Source organism: Peromyscus eremicus, chromosome 10 (assembly GCF_949786415.1).
Source record: "Peromyscus eremicus chromosome 10, PerEre_H2_v1, whole genome shotgun sequence".
Taxonomy (NCBI): domain Eukaryota; kingdom Metazoa; phylum Chordata; class Mammalia; order Rodentia; family Cricetidae; genus Peromyscus; species Peromyscus eremicus.
Window position 1 is genome coordinate 31,908,924 of NC_081426.1, and position 18,845 is coordinate 31,927,768.

The following is an 18,845-nucleotide window of genomic DNA, read 5'->3' on the forward strand; positions in this document are numbered from 1 at the left end:
TGGGAGTTGCAAGTCCAGGATTAGGTGGCCACACTTAGTGAGGGCCTCCTGCTTCATCACAACATGGAGGATAACGGAAGAGCAAGAGATGCAGCCTTGCTCTATAACATCCCAATCTCTGCCAGTAACCAATTCAGTTCCACAAGAGTGAGAGCTTATCCTACCAAAATTAACCCAGTTCTGAGTGATGATAATTCCTCCATGTGAAGGAGCCCTCAAGGCCCAAACATGTGCAGGATGATGTCATCATCTTTCAGTCCTGTTCCTTTGGGTACCGAACTCCAATGAGTTCTGGAGAGGGAATACCATATTCCTGCTCTGTCACTCCTCAGGGACCTACTACTCCAAGGTGGCAGGACAGTCACCAGAGCATGGTTGGGATGGAATTAAAGCTATTTGATTTACATGTCCCAGTGGCAGAGATTATGTAACACGTTGGCCAAGGTCACATTTCCTACTGAAAAGTTGCCTTGTAGCCAGTCGAGTTCAGTAGCTATGCTGTGCTGCTTTAAGCCATTGTGTCAACACTGGGTTAGCAGAAGCTCCCAGCCCTAGAGTCCCATGCTCTGCCCTGGTCATCCACTTCCCATCCTCTCCCACGAGGACCCTACATCTTCTCTTGAGTTGGGGTGCTGTACGGCAGAGGCTGTTGTTCAACCAGATGGATGTCTCTAGATCCTTCACTGCATAAGCCAGTTTCTCCATCACTCCACATACCCCTCCCATTGGTTTCAGCTTTGCCCTTGGAGGGCACAGTTTTGGCACCTTTACCCTGCCTTTCAGCCAATCAAATGCCATACAAAGAGCTTTCCTCCAGGAGCCTGTGGTATTTCCTGATCTTGAGAGTAAATGGCCTCTCATACCACTTTGATGAAACCATCTTCACGGTCCGGTCAAGCTGTGTATTACAGTTCTATTTCAGCCTCATTCCTAGGGAAAAGAGGAATGCTTTCCAGGGAAGAAGGGTCACCTACTTTTCTTCTGAAATTAAAAACTAGATGTGGCATGAAGGGGGAGCATGGAACATTGGCTTGGGCACCTGTGGATTCAAGCTCTCCCAGTTAGTTCTTATCCTCATCCTCTCAGGTCCCCAGTGCGCACAGATGCACAATGGAGTGGTTTGGGTGAGCAGGTCTGACAGGGCCAGGTGAGGGTCACAGACTTATAGAACCTTGGGGTGCAGTGGGCATGTGATTGGCAGCTACCTCCAGACCACCAACGATACTGTTGAATCACCTTTGCTTTTCAGACTTTGCAGACAAGGAACCTGACATCAACTTACACAGAGACAAGGTCAGAATTTGGACCCGTGCCATCTGCATAAAGTGCCAAGTGTTCCTGTTGGTTACAAGTAATTTTAGAGGCCACTGGGAGGTCAGATATGTCAACAGCTGCTGTAGCCATCACATGGGGTCAGGTGACTGGGCTGACTGCGCTTCTCCCTTCACTACCATGTTGCTTTGGTCTTCAAAGGCACTCTCTTTCTTTGTGTGTCACCTCACCTCCCTGGGCTGTCACCTGGGGTGTGCTGTGTGCTCATTCCACTTTACAAGGAAGAAAACAAGAGTCCAAGAGATCAATAGGCTTGTTCCTGTGACACAGAGAGCAAATGCCAGGGTCCTGCTCCAGCCCGTTGATGAATAGCTCACTCTTCTGTCTTTCTGGTCACTCCCCAGGACAGTAGGAGGAGGGGGAGGGAACAGGGGCTGAGCTGTGCTGGGACACACCTGCATCTCAGTACCAGTGTGCGTCCTTTCTCTTACTAGTCTTCACAGAAATGCTGGGGCTAGGGAAGGAAAGTAGATCAGGACAGAGGGAATCGAGGTGGGTTTCCACTGTGAGAAGGGCTAGAGTGTGCCTCATCAGGACCTGCTCCCTGCAACGAGATGCTCACACTTGCTTTCCACTAATAAGTTCCTCAGGCTCATCGGAAATGAATGTGGCCTGTGAACACCATCATGTGTGTGCGTGTGTGCGTGTGTGTGTGCGTGTGTGTGTGTGTGTGTGTGTGTGTGTGTGTGTGTGTGTGTGTGTGTGCATGTACAGGCACATGTGTGGACATGCAAAGCAGAGGTCAGAGGTTGACATTGGTTATTTTCCTTAGTCACTCATCTACTTTTTGGGGACAGGGTCCCTCCCTGACACTGGCGTTCACTGGCTGGGCTACACTGACTGACCAATGAGCCCCAGGGATCCTCCTGTGTTCCCTCCCCAAGTGTCAACATTACAGGCAATGCCTGCATTTTACATAGGTCCTGAGGATCTGAACTCTGGTTCTCATGCTTCTTCTGCATCAAGCACTTTACTGATGAATCCATCCCCTCAGCCCCCTGTACGCGCATCTCACGGAAACAAACCTAGGTGGGGCACATTAAGAGTCTGCCAACAGTGGCTGCCCTCCCACACTTTCTGCAAACAAATTGATGAGGGTGCAAGGCTGACTCAGCTTCTAAACCAGCTTCCTCTGAATCTGCCCGGGAAAGTCCCGGTCCTCAGCAGTTTGAGTCCCAGTAGCTCACGTTAGAGATGGGCAAACACGCACTCGAGTTCCAGTGACTCACTAATCAGTCCCTTTTGGAAAATGAGTAATATCCACATTGACAATAAGCTCCTCTTAACTTTTCAATCCACCACAAGAAATGTTGAGAAGTTCCACTTACTTCCACTCACCACCAGAACGTGCATTTTCATGCTTTGAGCTGAGATTTTTCACACATAAAAATCTCTCCTGCCCCACAGCTCCTCCCCTTCCCCCATGGAACAGTGGGTGTGGGGCATCTTAACCATGCAGGTGAGTACAAGGAGCCAGGGAAAGCTAAGAAGTTTTAAAATGCAAGTAAGTAGTATTCAGAATTTCATTTAGAGGAAACAGAGTTGTGGTTTTTTTTTTTTTTCCTTCACCAAAATGAACTCATTTCTAGAAATATCTAGAAATTACTGTGTGCCAGGCAGCGTTTAGTGCTGGTGAATAGAATGCACAAATAGTTCTACCTGTGGTCTGAGGTAGGAGTCACATATGTAAATATTTAATTTTCTAGATGTATGCAAGGCTCAGTAGAAATACAGAAGGGAGAGAGGGAGATGGTATTGCTTAGGAGAGTTTGGGGGAGGCTTCCTCTTGAAATCTCTATTTTACTTTCCAGGAAGAATTGATATAAGTGATTGAGAGGACTCTCAACACGGGGACACTTAGAGGTACATGTGTAGGTGATGACTGGGAGGACTGTTTTTATGCTTACTGTGATTTCGTGACCTCTTCCTCTGGGTGTTGTGGGAACTCCCTCCACATTCACTGTTGTCCTACAAGGCCTCCATGGGGTTCAGCCCACTGAAGTGTGGGTCTGTGGTTTCTGATGTCTAGATAGGAATACAGAGGAATTCATTTGGGGCACATCATGACAGCGAGGTTGGTGCTCGCTCTGGGATGAACATGTGACCCCAGAAGAACCAGTCGGAATCTTCTCTGGGGTAGAGGTATGAATTTAGTGGAAAAGAAGACCCCCATTGGCTTGTGGTTGCCCAGCTGGGCACAGGGCAGTGTGAGGCTGATGGTAACGTTGCTGATGGCTCACTGGGAATTTGTTTGCCAAAGGAGCTGCAGAGATATTCAAAACTCTCTCATGAACTCTCTCTTTTGCTCTCGATATCTTGGGTGCAAAATATCAGATATGGCGACTTTCTAAACTGTCTTTCTATTCCTACTCAAATTTGATTTTTATTTTTCACAGTGTATGTGACTAGGGAGTGAAGACAATTGCACATGCCCTTAGTTTCACAAGGTGGACAGTCACTGGAGGAGAGTGCTGATTGGAATGATGCTTCCGCTAAATCTTCCACTGCTCTGCTGTGTGGATAGACAGCACCGGACACTCACTGGACATCATCTCTAACACTGAGAGCCTGGTGTTGTTACCTCCTAAGGTGGCTCACAGACAAAAACTAAGAATATTCAGACAGCTGAGACTAGCCTTTGAGTGAGGGCAAGTTCTCAAAATGCTGCTGTCTAGGGAAATGACATCTATGATGATGGTGTTAAAAATGAAGGCAGAGGAACACCCATCTTCTTTCTGTTTCACACTTCTGTCTATAAAATCCATGTGTTGTCAACCCCCTGATGTTTACAATGACCTGATTGCCCTGAGCTCCTTTCAGCTTCATGGCAGTACAAAAGCAACCCACAGCAGTAAATACTGTACCTGGATTTTGAATTGCTTTATTCTGTATCTTTGCTTTTTGAGACAGGGTCTCACTATGTAGCCCAGGCTATCCTTGAATTCATAATACTTACCCCAGCCTCCCAAGTGCTCAGATGGCAGGACTGTGTCTGGCATGGAATTCTAATTTTGCTCTTTCCCCAAGTCAGTAAGCACCATGCAAGCATCTCCCCAGAAGCTCAGCAGTGGCAGCAAGCCACCAAACTATGGTCCTGTGAGGTGGAGCTATGATGCTCATGTTTATAAGGACAATCCTGTAACTCTGAAATCCTGGTACCTGGAGGGCCATATATGAAATAATTTTTAAAACTGTTATTTAGATTAAAATTAAAGCTGATTATGTATAATTTTATGTTTCATTCTTGGTGCTATTTCATCACTGTTTCTTAGAAGGGTCAGGAAATGTTTTAGATCAAGTTTTTCTCCTTTTCTTTTTCTTTTTTATGAAATAAAAAGCTCTTTTAGTAAGCTTGCTTCAGTCAAGTTCCTACTCTCTTGAATTCGCCAAACAACTGCAGCAAATTGTTTTCTGGTAGTTTAATGGGATCAGAAGGTAAGAAGGAAACTGGAGGTCATCCTGACATCCTTTGGGAGACAGGGCCAAGGCATTCTAGTTTTACCTCATAAACACTGGGGAGTGAGTGAGTGACATTTTAGGAATCAAAGTGTTAGAGTTCAGTTTTGAGTGAGGAGGATGTGTGTAGCAAGGGCTGAGCTGGTCTGTCCTGTTAATTCATGTGAATAGAGAGAGAGCCCCTGCTTAAGCCATAGGCATAGAGAGAGGAGGAGAGATTCTTTGGGGAAATGTCTCATTGCATGTGAATATTTCCTTAGTAATATGATTTGGCTCTGTAGTAATGATGATTATCTAATTAGTTATGAAAATTGAATTCTTCTATGTTAAATAACAGGGTGAGCACTTTAAAGGGACGAATCTCACCCAGCAAAATCCACAGCTAACATGTGCCACAGTTAGCAAGAACATCAATTAATATTGCAACAAAGGGACAGTCACACTGGCGAGGCTTAGGACTGCTTCTACTCCCACAACTCTTGGCCCGAGAGAAGAGTGCTACTATGACATACTTCACCCTTCACAATCCTGGAAAGCATATCATTTTGTCTTGGTCTCAAAATCTCAGGGTAGGTGCTGCAGCCAGCTAAGGTCATGATTTTAGCACTAAGCTTCAGTGTGCCACTAAAGTACAAAGTCTGTATCCTAGCCAGAGTTTCTATTGCTGTAAAAAGACATCACAACCACAGCAACTCTTATAAAAGAAAACATTTAATTGGGGGGGCTTTCTTACAGTTCAGAGGTGCAGTCCGTTATCATCATAGTGGGAAGCTTGGTGGTGTTCAGGCAGACATGGTGCTGGCTACTTCTTGATCATAAGGCAACAGGAAGTAGACTGTGACACTGGGAGGTATCTTGAGCATACGAAACCTCCAAGTGCCCCACCCCATTCCAGGAATGCACTTCCTCTATTGAGGCCATATGTACTCCATAAAAGCCACACCTCCTAATAGTGTCACTCTCTATGAGCTTATGGGATAATTATATTCAAGCTACCACAGTCTTGAATCTCTGAAGAGACACCCCATCAAGAACCTAGATTCTTAGTCCCATAGTAGAGACAATCATAGAACCAAGTAGGGCAAACCCATGTTCTTTGGGTGTGTGTATTCTCATGAATGTGGGTGCATGTGTATGTTCATGTATGTGGGTGACAAGATTGATATTGCATGTCTTTCTTGAGTATTCTCTATATTTAACCAAGGCATGGTCTCTTCACTGAACCCAGAGACTTCTGATTTGGTTGATCTAGCAAACCAACTTGTTCTGGCAATCCTCTCTCTACCTCCTGGTCTCTGGAACTATAGGCAGACTACCCCCACTTACATGGCTTCTTACATGGGTGCTGGGCATCTGTACTCCAGTCTTCAGGATTTGTGCACAAGTGTTTTACCCTTGGAGTTATCTCCCTGGCCTCTCACCTTGAGCTTTGAGACAGGGTCTCTCACCAAGACCTCTGATTTGGCTAGGCTGGCTGGCTAGCAGGCTCAGTTCCATCTTCCCAGGACTGGGATTGCAAGCATGCCCCATGCTGAACTTTTATATGTGGGTTCTGGAGATCTGAAGTCCTTATGCAGCTCCATTCTCTAGCCAGTCATGGAACCACCAAATGAACATCTCTGAAACAGACCCTGGGCTTCCTGCATTGGTGAGGTCCCCACCCCACCCCATCTCCAATTACTAGAGAGTCACCATGCTCTTATTGTCTTCCTATTCAATTTCCTCACCCTGGACATAGCAAGCTTTGAAGGCTATTGTAGTTCTGCCTCAGTTCTGTTACCCGATAATGTGGCCTTGGATTGGGCAACTCACAGTGCCCCCTTCAGGTCTTCCTTTCCAGGTAACTGAACTGTGGTGTATTTGATCAAAAAGTGTTGGGAGCTAGTTATCTCTGGTTCCCCAGGAAGGTTCTTCTGATCTCCAGCAGGACTCTTTGCCTTCTCTTTACCAAGGTAGAAGGGGCGTCCCTCTCTTTCTGCCTATAGTCCATTTTTCACACAGCAGTCTGAATAAGGCCATGAGAGGCAGCCAGCACGAAACCATATTGCAAGCATAGATCTAATCACACCACTCCTCTGTGGAAACCTAGCAACAGCTTTCTGCTCTTCAGGGTAGAAGCTGAGGTGATAAATCCTATTACCATCTAGCTCACCTCCCCCATGCTGCCTGGCCCACTCCACTCTCTGTTCACACCTGCTGCTCTAGCCATTCTGGTGTTTTCATTGTCACTGAAACATACCAGGCAAACTTCCATCCTGGAACCTCCACAAGGCTGTCCAGAAACATTGATCCCAGAGCAACATACCTCATCTCCCATTCCTCCAGCTTTCAACCCACGTGTCCCTACCTCAATGCTCTGAAAGCTTTCTATAAACAAACCAGACCTCCATTTATGAGCTTTCCATCACTATGAATTCCTTAGCATGTATTAGCACTTGAGATAGTGTAGACATATCTGGGTTTCTTGTCTCTCTCCTTCTACAAGAGTATATTCACCAAGGAGGCAGGAATCTGATCATTGTTTATTTCTGCATTGTTAGCCTGGCATGGGATAGGTTTCTGGTAAGCCACTATTAAGTAGACAAATATATTCATGAGTGGATAGATAGGTGGATGGATGGATGAATAGATGAGTAGATAGGAAGATGCATGTATGAATAGATGGATAGATGGATACATGGATGGCTAAATTGATGGATGGATGCCTAGATATATGGATGGATACTTGGGTAGGTAGATGAGTAGATGGGTGGATGGATAAATAGAGAGAAGAGTGGATGGATGGGTAGATTATTAGATGGATGGGTAGATGGATAGATGGATGGAAGCATCGATGGATAAATGGATGGATAGATGGGATGAATGGATGGATAGAGAGATGGGTAGATGAGTGAATGTATGGCTGGCTGGACAAAGAGATGTGTGGATGAACACCTCAGCTTTTCTGTCACTGGACAGGATGCCAGGTCCAGCACAAGGGAAATAATGCCAAGCTCCATTTTAGGAATTGCCAAGTTTTAAACATGAAAATATTTACAAGTTTCTACTTTCCTCCTCCCAGCCTTTTTCTGATTTGGAAAATGCCTTCAACCACCCTTGTGACAGTTCTTACAAGCTGAAGCCCACACTTGGTGACCTTGAACCCAAGGTTCTGCATAAGATGGCTTGAAGTAAGTATAAGAAAACACTCATTGGTCCAAGGACCTGCCAACCCCACTACTGAACCATTTCTTCACTTTGGAAAGCATCTGCTACCAACTTCACTAGTCAAAATGTTCCTCATAGCTCCAAGACTGGTTTTTCCATCAGCCTAGGCAAGTGGTATGCATATATAACACCCCACATCTTAGACCGTTAAGAGCACATTGCCCCCCTCAACTCTTATGATCCACATTTATCTCATCCTTGCATTCCCCCCTTTTAACATGGAGGTGTGAGAGGCTGCCTCAAATTGTATGCATGATGCCACAAGCGTGTACACATGTGCTCCTACAGACATGTATGTCCTGGCAAGTGGTTGTAAGGGCTTCAATATGGCAATTATTTTGAATAGCCTCTGGAATTATCCCTTAAAAGCTGTATTTTCTCAAGTGTACATTTTTATTTTTGGGGGGGAGTCTAACCGTCTCTGTCTTAATTCCTAAGCTTTAAGATTTCCCCATCACGGTGTGTTGAATGGCAAGTATAAAGATGTAGAAGATTCTACTCAGAGAAGGCTTCATCCATGGGGCGATCACAGAAATAAAGCTTTAGAATTGTGTTCTCGCAGCACGCTGACATTTCAGAAAATGCTGACCTGCTTTCTGGCCACCTCATTCTCTGTCTTCCTTCAGAACATCTTCTTGTGAATTACCTTCTAATTCATTGGGCTTTTGCAGAGATCTGTTTTTCTGCTCCCAGATTTCACCCACGTCCTTTGTCATGAAGTTGAGACCTGCCCTATTTCAAAAATTTATTATCTAACATAAACACTCTCTACTGAATTGCAGATACAATTTGTACCCAGGGGACGGGACAACCCTTCTAAGGATAAATTGGATTCTCGTGTATCTCACTCCTCAGTCCTCACGAAGCCATAAATCTTCAGAATGCTGGCCAGGAACAAAGGAATTGTAACCCTGCACTTTGAAATAAGTTACCCTTGAAATACAATTGGAATCGCCATCCTAAATGACAGTCCACAGGACCTCATTTTTATATACATGATTTTTTAAAAAACTACTATGACTTCAAACAACAGATAATCAGGAATAACTAAGGGGAGGTCTTAATCGTCATGATTGGACACTTAGTTTTAGTACAATTGTGGGAGAGGAAATGAGCTACTAAGGCTATAAAAACAGGTCATTCAACAACATTTGTTTAATGTTGATGAATTATTGTATTATTGTTGTTTCTTATGGGAGGTATTAATAGCACACATGGGTGGGTTTCATAAGAATATTTTTAAACATAATATAATCTTCCCATTCCCCACTCTTCCTTTTTCTCTTCTTTCCCTCCCTAGTCCCCTGTTCTTCTAGACAATTTTGCTTCACTTCCATAGTCTATACACATATATGCTGTTTTGTATTTGTAGAAAATCTGAGCGGGACCTGCAACACCAAGTCCAGCTTGATTCATTCTGCATGACAATTTCCAGTTGCCTCTCTCTCCTGTGAATGGCAGTTCTGTTTCACAGCTGAATAAATTCCATTCATCTACCCATTCCTTTGGTGATGAACATGTAGGCTGGCTTTACTTCTTGGCTACTGTGAACAGCACAACAATAAACTTGGGAGTTTAAGTACCTCCCAAGGTGTGCCCAGGCATAGAATGGCTCAACCACATGGTAGATCTAATTCTAGTTTTTGAGGAGCCTCTGCCCTGATATTTGTAACGGCTGGACTAAAGTACATTCCTACTGACAGTGTGTAAGGGTTTCCCTGTTGTCTTTCTCTCTCCTTCCTGACCACAGCCTCATGCCATGCCCTTTATTATTTGTTTTCTAGTGACCACCATTCTGACCTGGAGTGAGGTACACTCCCAGTGTGGCTTTCCTCGCAGCCGGAGACACCGAATAGGAGGATTCTCCTGTGTTTATCACTGATCTTATTGAGGACTCAGGAAAATCTATGCAAAATGTGGCACGTGGTCTTCATTAAACATTGCATCCTGCCCTCTCAGAAGCCCGCTTCAAAGACAGCAAAATGGAGACAGAGAGAGGCTGCGCAGTCCCAGCTGGCAAAGCCAAAGCGGTCACATGCCAGCCATGCCGTTGATGTCTAAAGATTTCACTTCTCTTTGAGCAGGAAGGCTCATTTTGCTCCGCTCCACCGGAGAGATGACAACTCATTAAAGTGAAGTTCAAAATCGAAGAGGCAGGGCAGGGAAACCGCACAAAATCTCCCTCCAATCCTGACGCACCGGGAAGCGGCTCCTGGCGCTCTCCGCTTCAGCCGGCAGGCTTTTCTTTACATAGCCAAGCAATTGATAAGCTGTAATCTTCTCTGAATTGTATAAAACGATTAAGCATCATCCACCGGTGCACCCGAATCTCACGGTCTCTTAAAAGGGTGAGCATACTACTCGGCAGTGTTCTCCTTGGGTTACTCCCAAATGAGTGGTTATTGTAAGTGGCGCTGTGCCAAACAGCCCTCGGTTTGAGGCAAGCAGGGCTGGAGCCTTCGGACTCCATTCTGCTAAGTGAACTTTGCGGGTCAAGGCCAGTGAATATGCAAAAGGGGCTTGATTCTTACAGATGTCTGTCCAGAGGCCAGCTTGCCATGACTTCTGCTACCACGAGCAAGCACACATTCAGGCTGTTCAGAGAACGCTTCTCTGGAATGCTTCACACCAGCAAATGCCCTCTTTTCCACGTAGGTAAAGCACACTGAAGGCATCCTCCCTTCTCCAAAGTGTGCTTAATCCTCACAGCCAAATCTTACCCTCCTTGTCGGTGTCTTAGGATCATGAGCTGGCTTCAGGAGAACACTTATGAACCAAAGGAGACTGCTCTGAGCCCGGGGGTGCCCAGGGAGCACTCAGGGATGTCTCAGTACAGAAGGAGGCCACGCATTTATGAGTGTATGCATTTCCAGTACACTATCTGGCCCACAGAAAGTGCTGTTAAATACCCGCTGACTGACTGATTGGGACCCAGTATTTGGTTTACTGAGGAGCCTGCCAGGGAGAAAATCCTCTGCCTGAGCAAACGATTTCAATTCCTCAGGTCTCCTTAGGTCATTCACTCAAAGTGTATGCATTTATTAAATACCAGCTGTGCTTCAGGACCTGTATTGGAATAACACTGAATGTTGGCTCCTGGGAACTTAAACTTCTATTATTCATCTTCTGTCCCCAAAGGCCACCAGGGGAGAGCCCTCCCTAAGGTGTGAGCAGGGTCACTGTGGGCACTCAATGGAGTGACTGCTGCTCTGCTCTCTTGGGAGCAGTTGGGGGGGGGGGGCGGGGAGTCTTCATGAAGCTCAGTAGGGTTGGAATGAGACAGTCCTGTTCTCTGTTTTACCTGCTCCTGTCCCACTCTGGGACTTCAGGATCTATGTTCTCAGTGTCCCCGAGACTCTGTGCAGATTTGGGAAGAAGAGATCACTTACTCCACACAATGAGTACAAGAAACGATTTTAAGAATTCCCAAACATTGTGTGTAGGAGCTCTTTCCTTGAGCATGGAGTGGTGGTGCAGGTCTGCATGCCTGCAGTCCCAGCACTGAGGAGCCCGAGGCAGGAGGATCATAAGTTCAAGGTTAGCTTGTACTACACAGTGGGATTATCTCCAAAACACAAAACAAAGAAATTCCTCTTGTTATCATCAAAGACGCCTGGTCAGTCAACAGAGGTATGTCCACCCCAGCAGCCTTTATCAAAAGTGGAGTGCTCAGACACAGACCCCAGAACCACCACATTCAAAAGCTAGTATGATGAAATTCTTACACCATAGCCCTCAGTGATTAATCTCTAGTACTCCTGTGCGGATAAACTCCTCTGCCTTCAAGGTTTCACACCTCTGGCTGCCGCTGCCTTCTACTACTGAGGATGCGCTTTTGAAGGGCTTTCTTCTCAGTCCTTCAGACACACTCATCTTTCCTGTTTTCTTGATGAAGTAGTATTAGTTTTAATTAGTATTAGCAATATTTGGGACTGGGTCTCACTTTGTAGCCCTTCCTGGCTGTGTAAACCAGGCTGGTCTCTGCCTCCTGAGTGGGATTAAAGGTATGTGCCACAGAACCTGGCATTTTTTAAAAATTTACATGTGTGTGCATGTGTACACAGGCATGCATGCTGTGTGTGTGTGTGTGTTTGTGTGCGTGCGTGTGCGTGTGTGTGTGTGTGTGTGTGTGTGTGTGTGTGTACATCAGAGAACTTTCAGGAGCCAATTTTCTCCTTGTCCCATGTGGGTCCTGGACACTAAAGTCAGGTCCTCAGACCTGGAAGCAGGTACCCCACCCACTGAGCGGTCCTACCAGTCCTCAAAAGAGTGCTGTATTTAGGTTAGCTCACTTTTCAGGTGCTTCTGATGAGTCATCAAATGCAGAAATGCAGTGAGCTACAGTGCCCATGGAATGCTGCCCCTAGGCTGTCCCTAGATTGGATAACTGTCTTACTTTTTTTATCAATGAGTTTTAAAAAATAAATTTATTTTCTCACCAACTCAATTCCAGAGACTTTAAATACCTCTGAATTTTAAAAAATACACATGGAAAATACTGTATTATCTAGAATATTGGTTATAGTTGCTTTGATGTTTTTAGAACCCCTGTTTACTCTTAACTTTTTTCCTATTTGCTTGTTATTTTTCTTTTTAATTTTATTTATTCACGAGTGTGTGTGTGTGTGTGTGTGTGTGTGAGAGAGAGAGAGAGAGAGAGAGAGAGAGAGAGAGAGAGAGAGAGAGAGAGAGAAAGAGAGAGGTGGGGGGAGAGACAGAGAGACAGAGAGGGAGGGAGTTCATTTTCTCCTGATACCATCTGGGTTCTTAAAACTGAACTCAGATTGTAGGTTAGCAGAAGGCACCTTTACCTAGCCAGCCATCTCACGTGCCTTCCACTTGATGCTCAGATTGTAACACTGGAAGATTTCCCCAGACATCTGATAACCCTTCCTTGTTAGGATCCAGCTGGGAACTAATGAGGAGTGGGTGAGGCTTAAGGACTCTAAGAGTCTAAGGTATCCCAGGCAACCTCTGAGGTCACAATATCTCCTCCTGGCTCAATCCATTCCCACTGAAGTCACTGGCGTTTCCTGCTTGGGGAATGAAGGGCACAGCAGCATCCGGCTACCCCTACTGGACAGGCAGAATTCTCTTTCAGCATTTGGTGTACATCTAGGAGATCTTGCTGCCCTATGATGGCAGGATTGCACATGGGCACGTGGATCGGCCCAGCTCCTCCCTGCTACTCTCTTCTTGGGACTCACCTTCAGTTGGTTGCCTGGTCAGAAGTGAGAGCCACTGTGCTAACCAAGGCTCCCTGATCCTCAGTACTTCCCGGAGGTTACCAGCCTTGTTTTCTCCCCTCGCCTCCTTCCATAGACATTGCTGTGGACGGCTGAGCATTGTGGGGATTCTGTAGTGTCCAGCAGTTTTGACTCCCTGAGAATTACAGCTTAATTTTTGTATCTACTGTCCTGTGTCCTTTATCTCTCCACATCTTCCTGGCTCTCTAGTCCCTTGTGACAGTCTTGTCAGTTTTTTCCATCCTTATAAATTTGTCATTAAAAACAAACAAACAACAATCATTCCTTCTTGTCATTTAATTGGGATTTTAAAAGGGAAAAAATGTAGCTGGGTGGTGGTGGTGCACACCTTTAATCCCAGCACTTGGGAGGCAGAGGCAGGTGGATCTCTTGTGAGTTTGAGACCAACCTGGTCTACAGAGTGATTTCCAGGACAGCCAGGACTACACAGAGAAACCTTGTCTCAAAAAAGCCAAAAACGGGGGCAGGGGCATGAAGAGAGATGTGTGTGTTAGGGTGGGGTGGGGGCTCCTGTGGGGGGGGTTGGGAGGGTAGGAGGAGTGTTTAATCTGCCTTCATGACCAAGAAGTCCAAGTCCTTGCCTCTTCCAGGTTTTTAACTAAAACTTCCTAAGTTAGAGGAGCATCATAAGGACACAGTGTGACCACAGGTGACCACAGTTAAAGCCCCTCCTCCACTTCCTCCCGTGACCATAAGACGACAAAATGAATTCAACCACGGCTGTCCTGAGCCCCTCCGGGAACTGCTGCTTTGGCAAACAAACTCCACTTCCTGGGGACAGGCAGGGAGATTAGGGTCCCCCACAGAGGCAGACATGGCAAGCTTTTACCTAAAGCCCAAGACAGCAGCGACTGCCCAAGAGGAAGAAAGACTCTGAAACACACAGCGCTGATTTCAAAGGACAGAAAGAAGGGTGCACTCATCACTCCCAGCTCAGGAGGACAAAGCTGCCTCCTTGCGGACCTGATGTTTCCAGAGTACATTTGTTCTTCACTTTTTCCACTTGATCGTTTGGAGTGTGATGCTCACGTGGACAGTCTTCCTGGGTGTCACATCCAGCTGGTGTTACACATCCAGCTGGGAATGGATGTGGAATGAGAGGGGCTTGAGAACTCTGAGCTAGATTCTAAGGGGTCCCAGGCAACCCCTGATGTCACAATCTCTCCTCCAGTCTCAGCCACATTCTCTTGAAGTCACCCCCAAACACCTTTGGATAGAGAAGCCAAGACCAGCTGCCAGCCTTACACTCTCCCGATGGTACAGAATGGTGGACAGACAGTGGTCATGGTCCATCTCCACTCAGGCAACATGGTGCTCTGCTGTCTGTTGGGAATGGACAGACAGCATCAAAGCCGTTCAGCCTTCTGTTGTCCCCAACACTGCAGCTTCTAAGCCACACCAGGCCAAGTTCTCTTCTACCACGGCCACCCTTCACATCCCTCCTCCTGGCAGTGTTACCTGTGGATTATGTGGTACCTCTGTAGGTACTCCAGGGCCAGGGCCAGCTCACAGATGTACAGTTTCACAGCTCCCTCTGTGAAGTGCACATTCTGCTGTAGGTGGTAGCGCAGGTCTCCGCCCAGCAGCAGATCCACCACCATGAACATGTCTTCCTCATCCTGGAAGGAGTACCTAGGAACACAGAGGGACACAGGTTAGGGATGGAAGCATCGCTAATATCCTCAGGGCCAACACTCCACTTTACAGTAAGGCAGACCGGGGCCCAGAAGGATGCTGATATCAACTACGTCATGATGCTGTGGGAGGTGAACGGGCAGAAGGTTTTCTAATCCCACACTGCCTCTGCACTATGGGGTCATTTCATGTCTTCATTAAGGCAGGTTTGAGTTCCAACATTAATCCCCCATCTGGCAGACAGAAGACAGCCACTTAACTGCCTGGACTTTCCTATGTTATCGCAGCTGGTTTTAGCTTAGGCTTTAACCCCACGCTGTTATAACATGTACCTGGGAGGTTCCCCCATGTGTTGGGGGCTTGGTGGCCAGCCTGTGGCATGATTGGAAGATGGTGGAACCTTAGGAAGTGGAACCAAATGGAAGGATGTTACACCATTAAAACAGCCTTGCAACCACAGACTGAGGTCTCTGAACCACTAAGCCAATATTAAACCTTTCTTCCTTTAAAGTTGACCAGCTCAGGCATTTTGTCACAGCAATGGGAAACTGATTAACACGTGCTGTCAGGATTTGTAGTCCCCAGCTCCGAAGAGGAGTTCTTCTCCCCAGCAATCCCCACATCCTCTGCACATGCCACTGCTTCCCACAGGGAGTTCATTCCCAGGACCCCTGACCACAGCGATGCTCTATAACTCAAGTCCAGGCATTTAAGGCAACCAGCAGCTTTTGCTCTTGGCTCTCAGAATCCGGCCAGATCCCAACTCAATACTCACTAGCCAGTGATTGCAACCAAGTTCTCACTGACAGCTAACACCAAGACCAGCCGTGTATGAACCATCCTGGGTGTGAGGATGCTCTAGCTAACCCCACAGGAAGCAGAAGGACGACTCGGTGAGGCCCAGCTGGCCACAGAATGTGAGCAGGAAATATCTTGATTTCTTTTCAAGACTTTAGGTCTTCAAGTAGTATTTAATTTTATCTTTGTTTTTTTCTCTGAACCGAGAGGAAACTTCTTGAACTCATTTTTAAACAGGAGGATAGAAGAGCCAGCACATACGATGTGAGAATGCTCAGGTACCTTCAGGGACGGTCTCACAGCATGAGGCACGACAGACCATGCTATCCCAGTAAGTACAGAGCTGGCAGGCAGCTGTCATTTCCCTCTTCTTATGAAGCCACTAGTGCCATCACAGCAGCTGTATCCACAAACTCATTTAACCTTTAATTACTTCCCAAAGGCCTGGCTTGGGAATACCATCAACACATAACTGAGAATTAAACTTCCAACACGAGAGTTTTGGGAACACGTTCACACCAAGCAGAACTAAGAGAGCCACCTGATTGTGTGTGTGTGTGTGTGTGTGTGTGTGTGTGTGTGTGTGTGCATTTTCCTGTGTATCTGCTATTGTGTGGAAGGCCTTCAGAGCCTGAAGAGGATAACATGTGCCCATGTAAACTCAATTTACATTCTGGTAGATGATGGACCATGGAACATCACATAATAGCCAGCGTGCCCCACACACCCTGTGCTCTCCAGTCACCGCTGGGCTGTCAAAGGGAATCTCATTACACATTCTAGCAGAATCCTTAGGAGAAGTGATGTTGGTTTTCTGGGGGAAGCTTGCAGACCAGGGCAAGTTCTAAAGGAGACAACTGAAATGCAAAGAGAACATCATTTAAGCAATAATTCAAGCCTGAGCTGCTTCGTGCTACAGATCTATATTTTGCTCCGGGCCACAGACCCGGCTTTCCCAAGGAGACTCAAAGTTATTGCTGAGAGCAGAAAGTGACCTTCCATCCATCTCTGCTTTTGTGCTGTTCTGTGGCTCTGTGTCATTGTCCTCTGTGCCCCTCCTTGCACTAGAATGGGAATTATGCCTTCATCACAATGCTGCATATTGTCATGGAAATGATGAAGGTGCCGGATGAGAGAGTGTGCTCTCACACAGTGACACCGACCTTCCGAGAAGTCTGCATAATTAGGTTCTCCTCCAAGCACAAAGATAGCTGGAAGGTGTAAGGACATTATTCATCCTACCTTGGCTGCTGAGCAGGCCAGTGTGAAGAAGGCAATGGTCATTATTGTGTGTGCAGGCACATGTAGCCATGTGTGCACATACATATGAAAACTAGAGATCAGCCTTAGGGGTTGTTCCTCGGGTGCTATCTATCTTGGTTTTTGAGACAAGGTCTCTCATTATTTTGAGGTTTGCTGATCAGCTAGACTGGCTGGCCCGCAAGTCCCAGGGATTCCCACTCTTCACTCCCCCATGCTGAGATCACAAGTGTGCACCACCACACATGGCTTTTTTTACACTGTTTCTGGGGATCGAGCTCAGGCTTTCCTACTTAACACAACAAGTGCTCTTACCAACTGAGCCACTGTCCTAGTTACGACTTTATTATTATTATTATTTTTTTAAATATATTAAGTTCCCACTTTGCTCCTAAAAGGAGCAAATGACTTATGAGACTCACAACACAACAAGATTAAAAATTAAAAAAAAAAAAGAACAAATAAGAAACTTAAGAAGATGGGGGCTGGGGAGATGGCTCAGCAGTTAAGAGAACTGGCTGCTCTTCCAGAGGACCTGGGCTCCATTCCCAGTACCCACATGACTGTTAACAGCTATCGGTACCTCCAGTTCCAGGACATCTGGTGCCCTCTTCTGGCTTCTGTGGGCACTGCACACATGTGCTGCACAGCCAAACATGCAGGCAAAACACTCATGAAACAATTTTTAAAAATTAAAAAAAGAAATTTGAGAAAATAGAGGTAGACAAAACCATCCCTAATTCATGTCCAAAGATCCTTTTTGCTTGCCTGAAATGGACCTAAAATGCATGAAGCCTCCCTAGAACCCAGTGTAAAGAGAAACATGGATTGTGTCCTAACTCAAAGTTGACAGGGAAATAGATGAACTGTTTAGGAAAAGCATGCACTTTTTACTAAATTGTAATTTCACTTAACTCACAGGCTACAATGTAACATTTGACAATGTACAATGATCAAATTAGGGTATTTATACATCTGTCACTGCAAACATCTGCCACTTCTGTGTTAGAAGCAGAAATAATCTCTTTTGGCTATCTTGAAATGGACAGCGAATGGCACGCATTTTTCTTGGTACAGAAACCAGATGGAAATGGCTCCCACTGAGTTCTTAATGTGGTAAACAGTATGTCCATGTGAACTAACCCAGCTGGCATAACAAGTCAAAGGAGGAATTTTTTTTTAATCTGATGTCTATCAAGTTTGGCTGGGACCATTCAGTCCCGCTTGGTAGATGTCACCTTGCATTGTTGAAAGTCATGTAATCTATGAGCTGAGCTCTACATCACAAAGAACTGCCTGCCTCCAAACATGCCTGTGGAGCTGAGGCTGGGAACCACAGGCTTGGACTCATGCTTGCTCTGGAAGAAGGCTTCTCTGATGAGTTGTGTGACCGCTTTGGGTTCTGTAATAACAACAGATCAGGCTGGAAGGGTGTAGACAATGCAGTATCTGCCTTTTCAAATGCTTTGAGCTCATGTTGTTCTTCCAACCAGCCTACGGGGTGAGGCTCACAATAAAGCACCACCGTGACTTGAGTATAGAATATCCTCCACAGGCATATGTGTTTGAACACTTGTTCCCCAACTGGGGAGGGTAGGAAACCCTTAAGATACCACAGAGAACATCGGCTGCTAGGGGCGACCTTTAAAGGTTACATACCTTTCAGTTACAGGCTAGCTCTTCCCTGTCTGCCCAACATGCTTTCCCCATAGTGATGGACTGAAGCCCCCGAAGCCATAGCCCAGAGAAATTGTTTCCTTTATGTATTTTTTTTTAAAATCTCAGGGTGTCTTAAAGCTCAAAGATGTTAAGTAATCTTAAAATGATACATACAGCCAGGAAGTGGCAGAGTTGAGAGTTGAACCAGGAGAGTCCACCTCCAGGTCTCTC

At 46.0% G+C, this 18,845-nt stretch overlaps 1 protein-coding gene across 4 annotated transcripts in view; it reads right to left on the minus strand.

The window, feature by feature from the left end:
- The window catches only part of Stk32b (serine/threonine kinase 32B), a 254,592-nt gene that overhangs the window by 71,943 nt on the left and 163,804 nt on the right, over positions 1–18,845 (minus strand). For all 4 annotated transcript variants that reach the window (XM_059275781.1, XM_059275784.1, XM_059275783.1 and 1 more), the window contains one exon: positions 14,721–14,894. In XM_059275781.1, the coding sequence (XP_059131764.1) occupies positions 14,721–14,894 (174 nt within the window). The remainder of the gene's footprint in view (positions 1–14,720; positions 14,895–18,845) is intronic.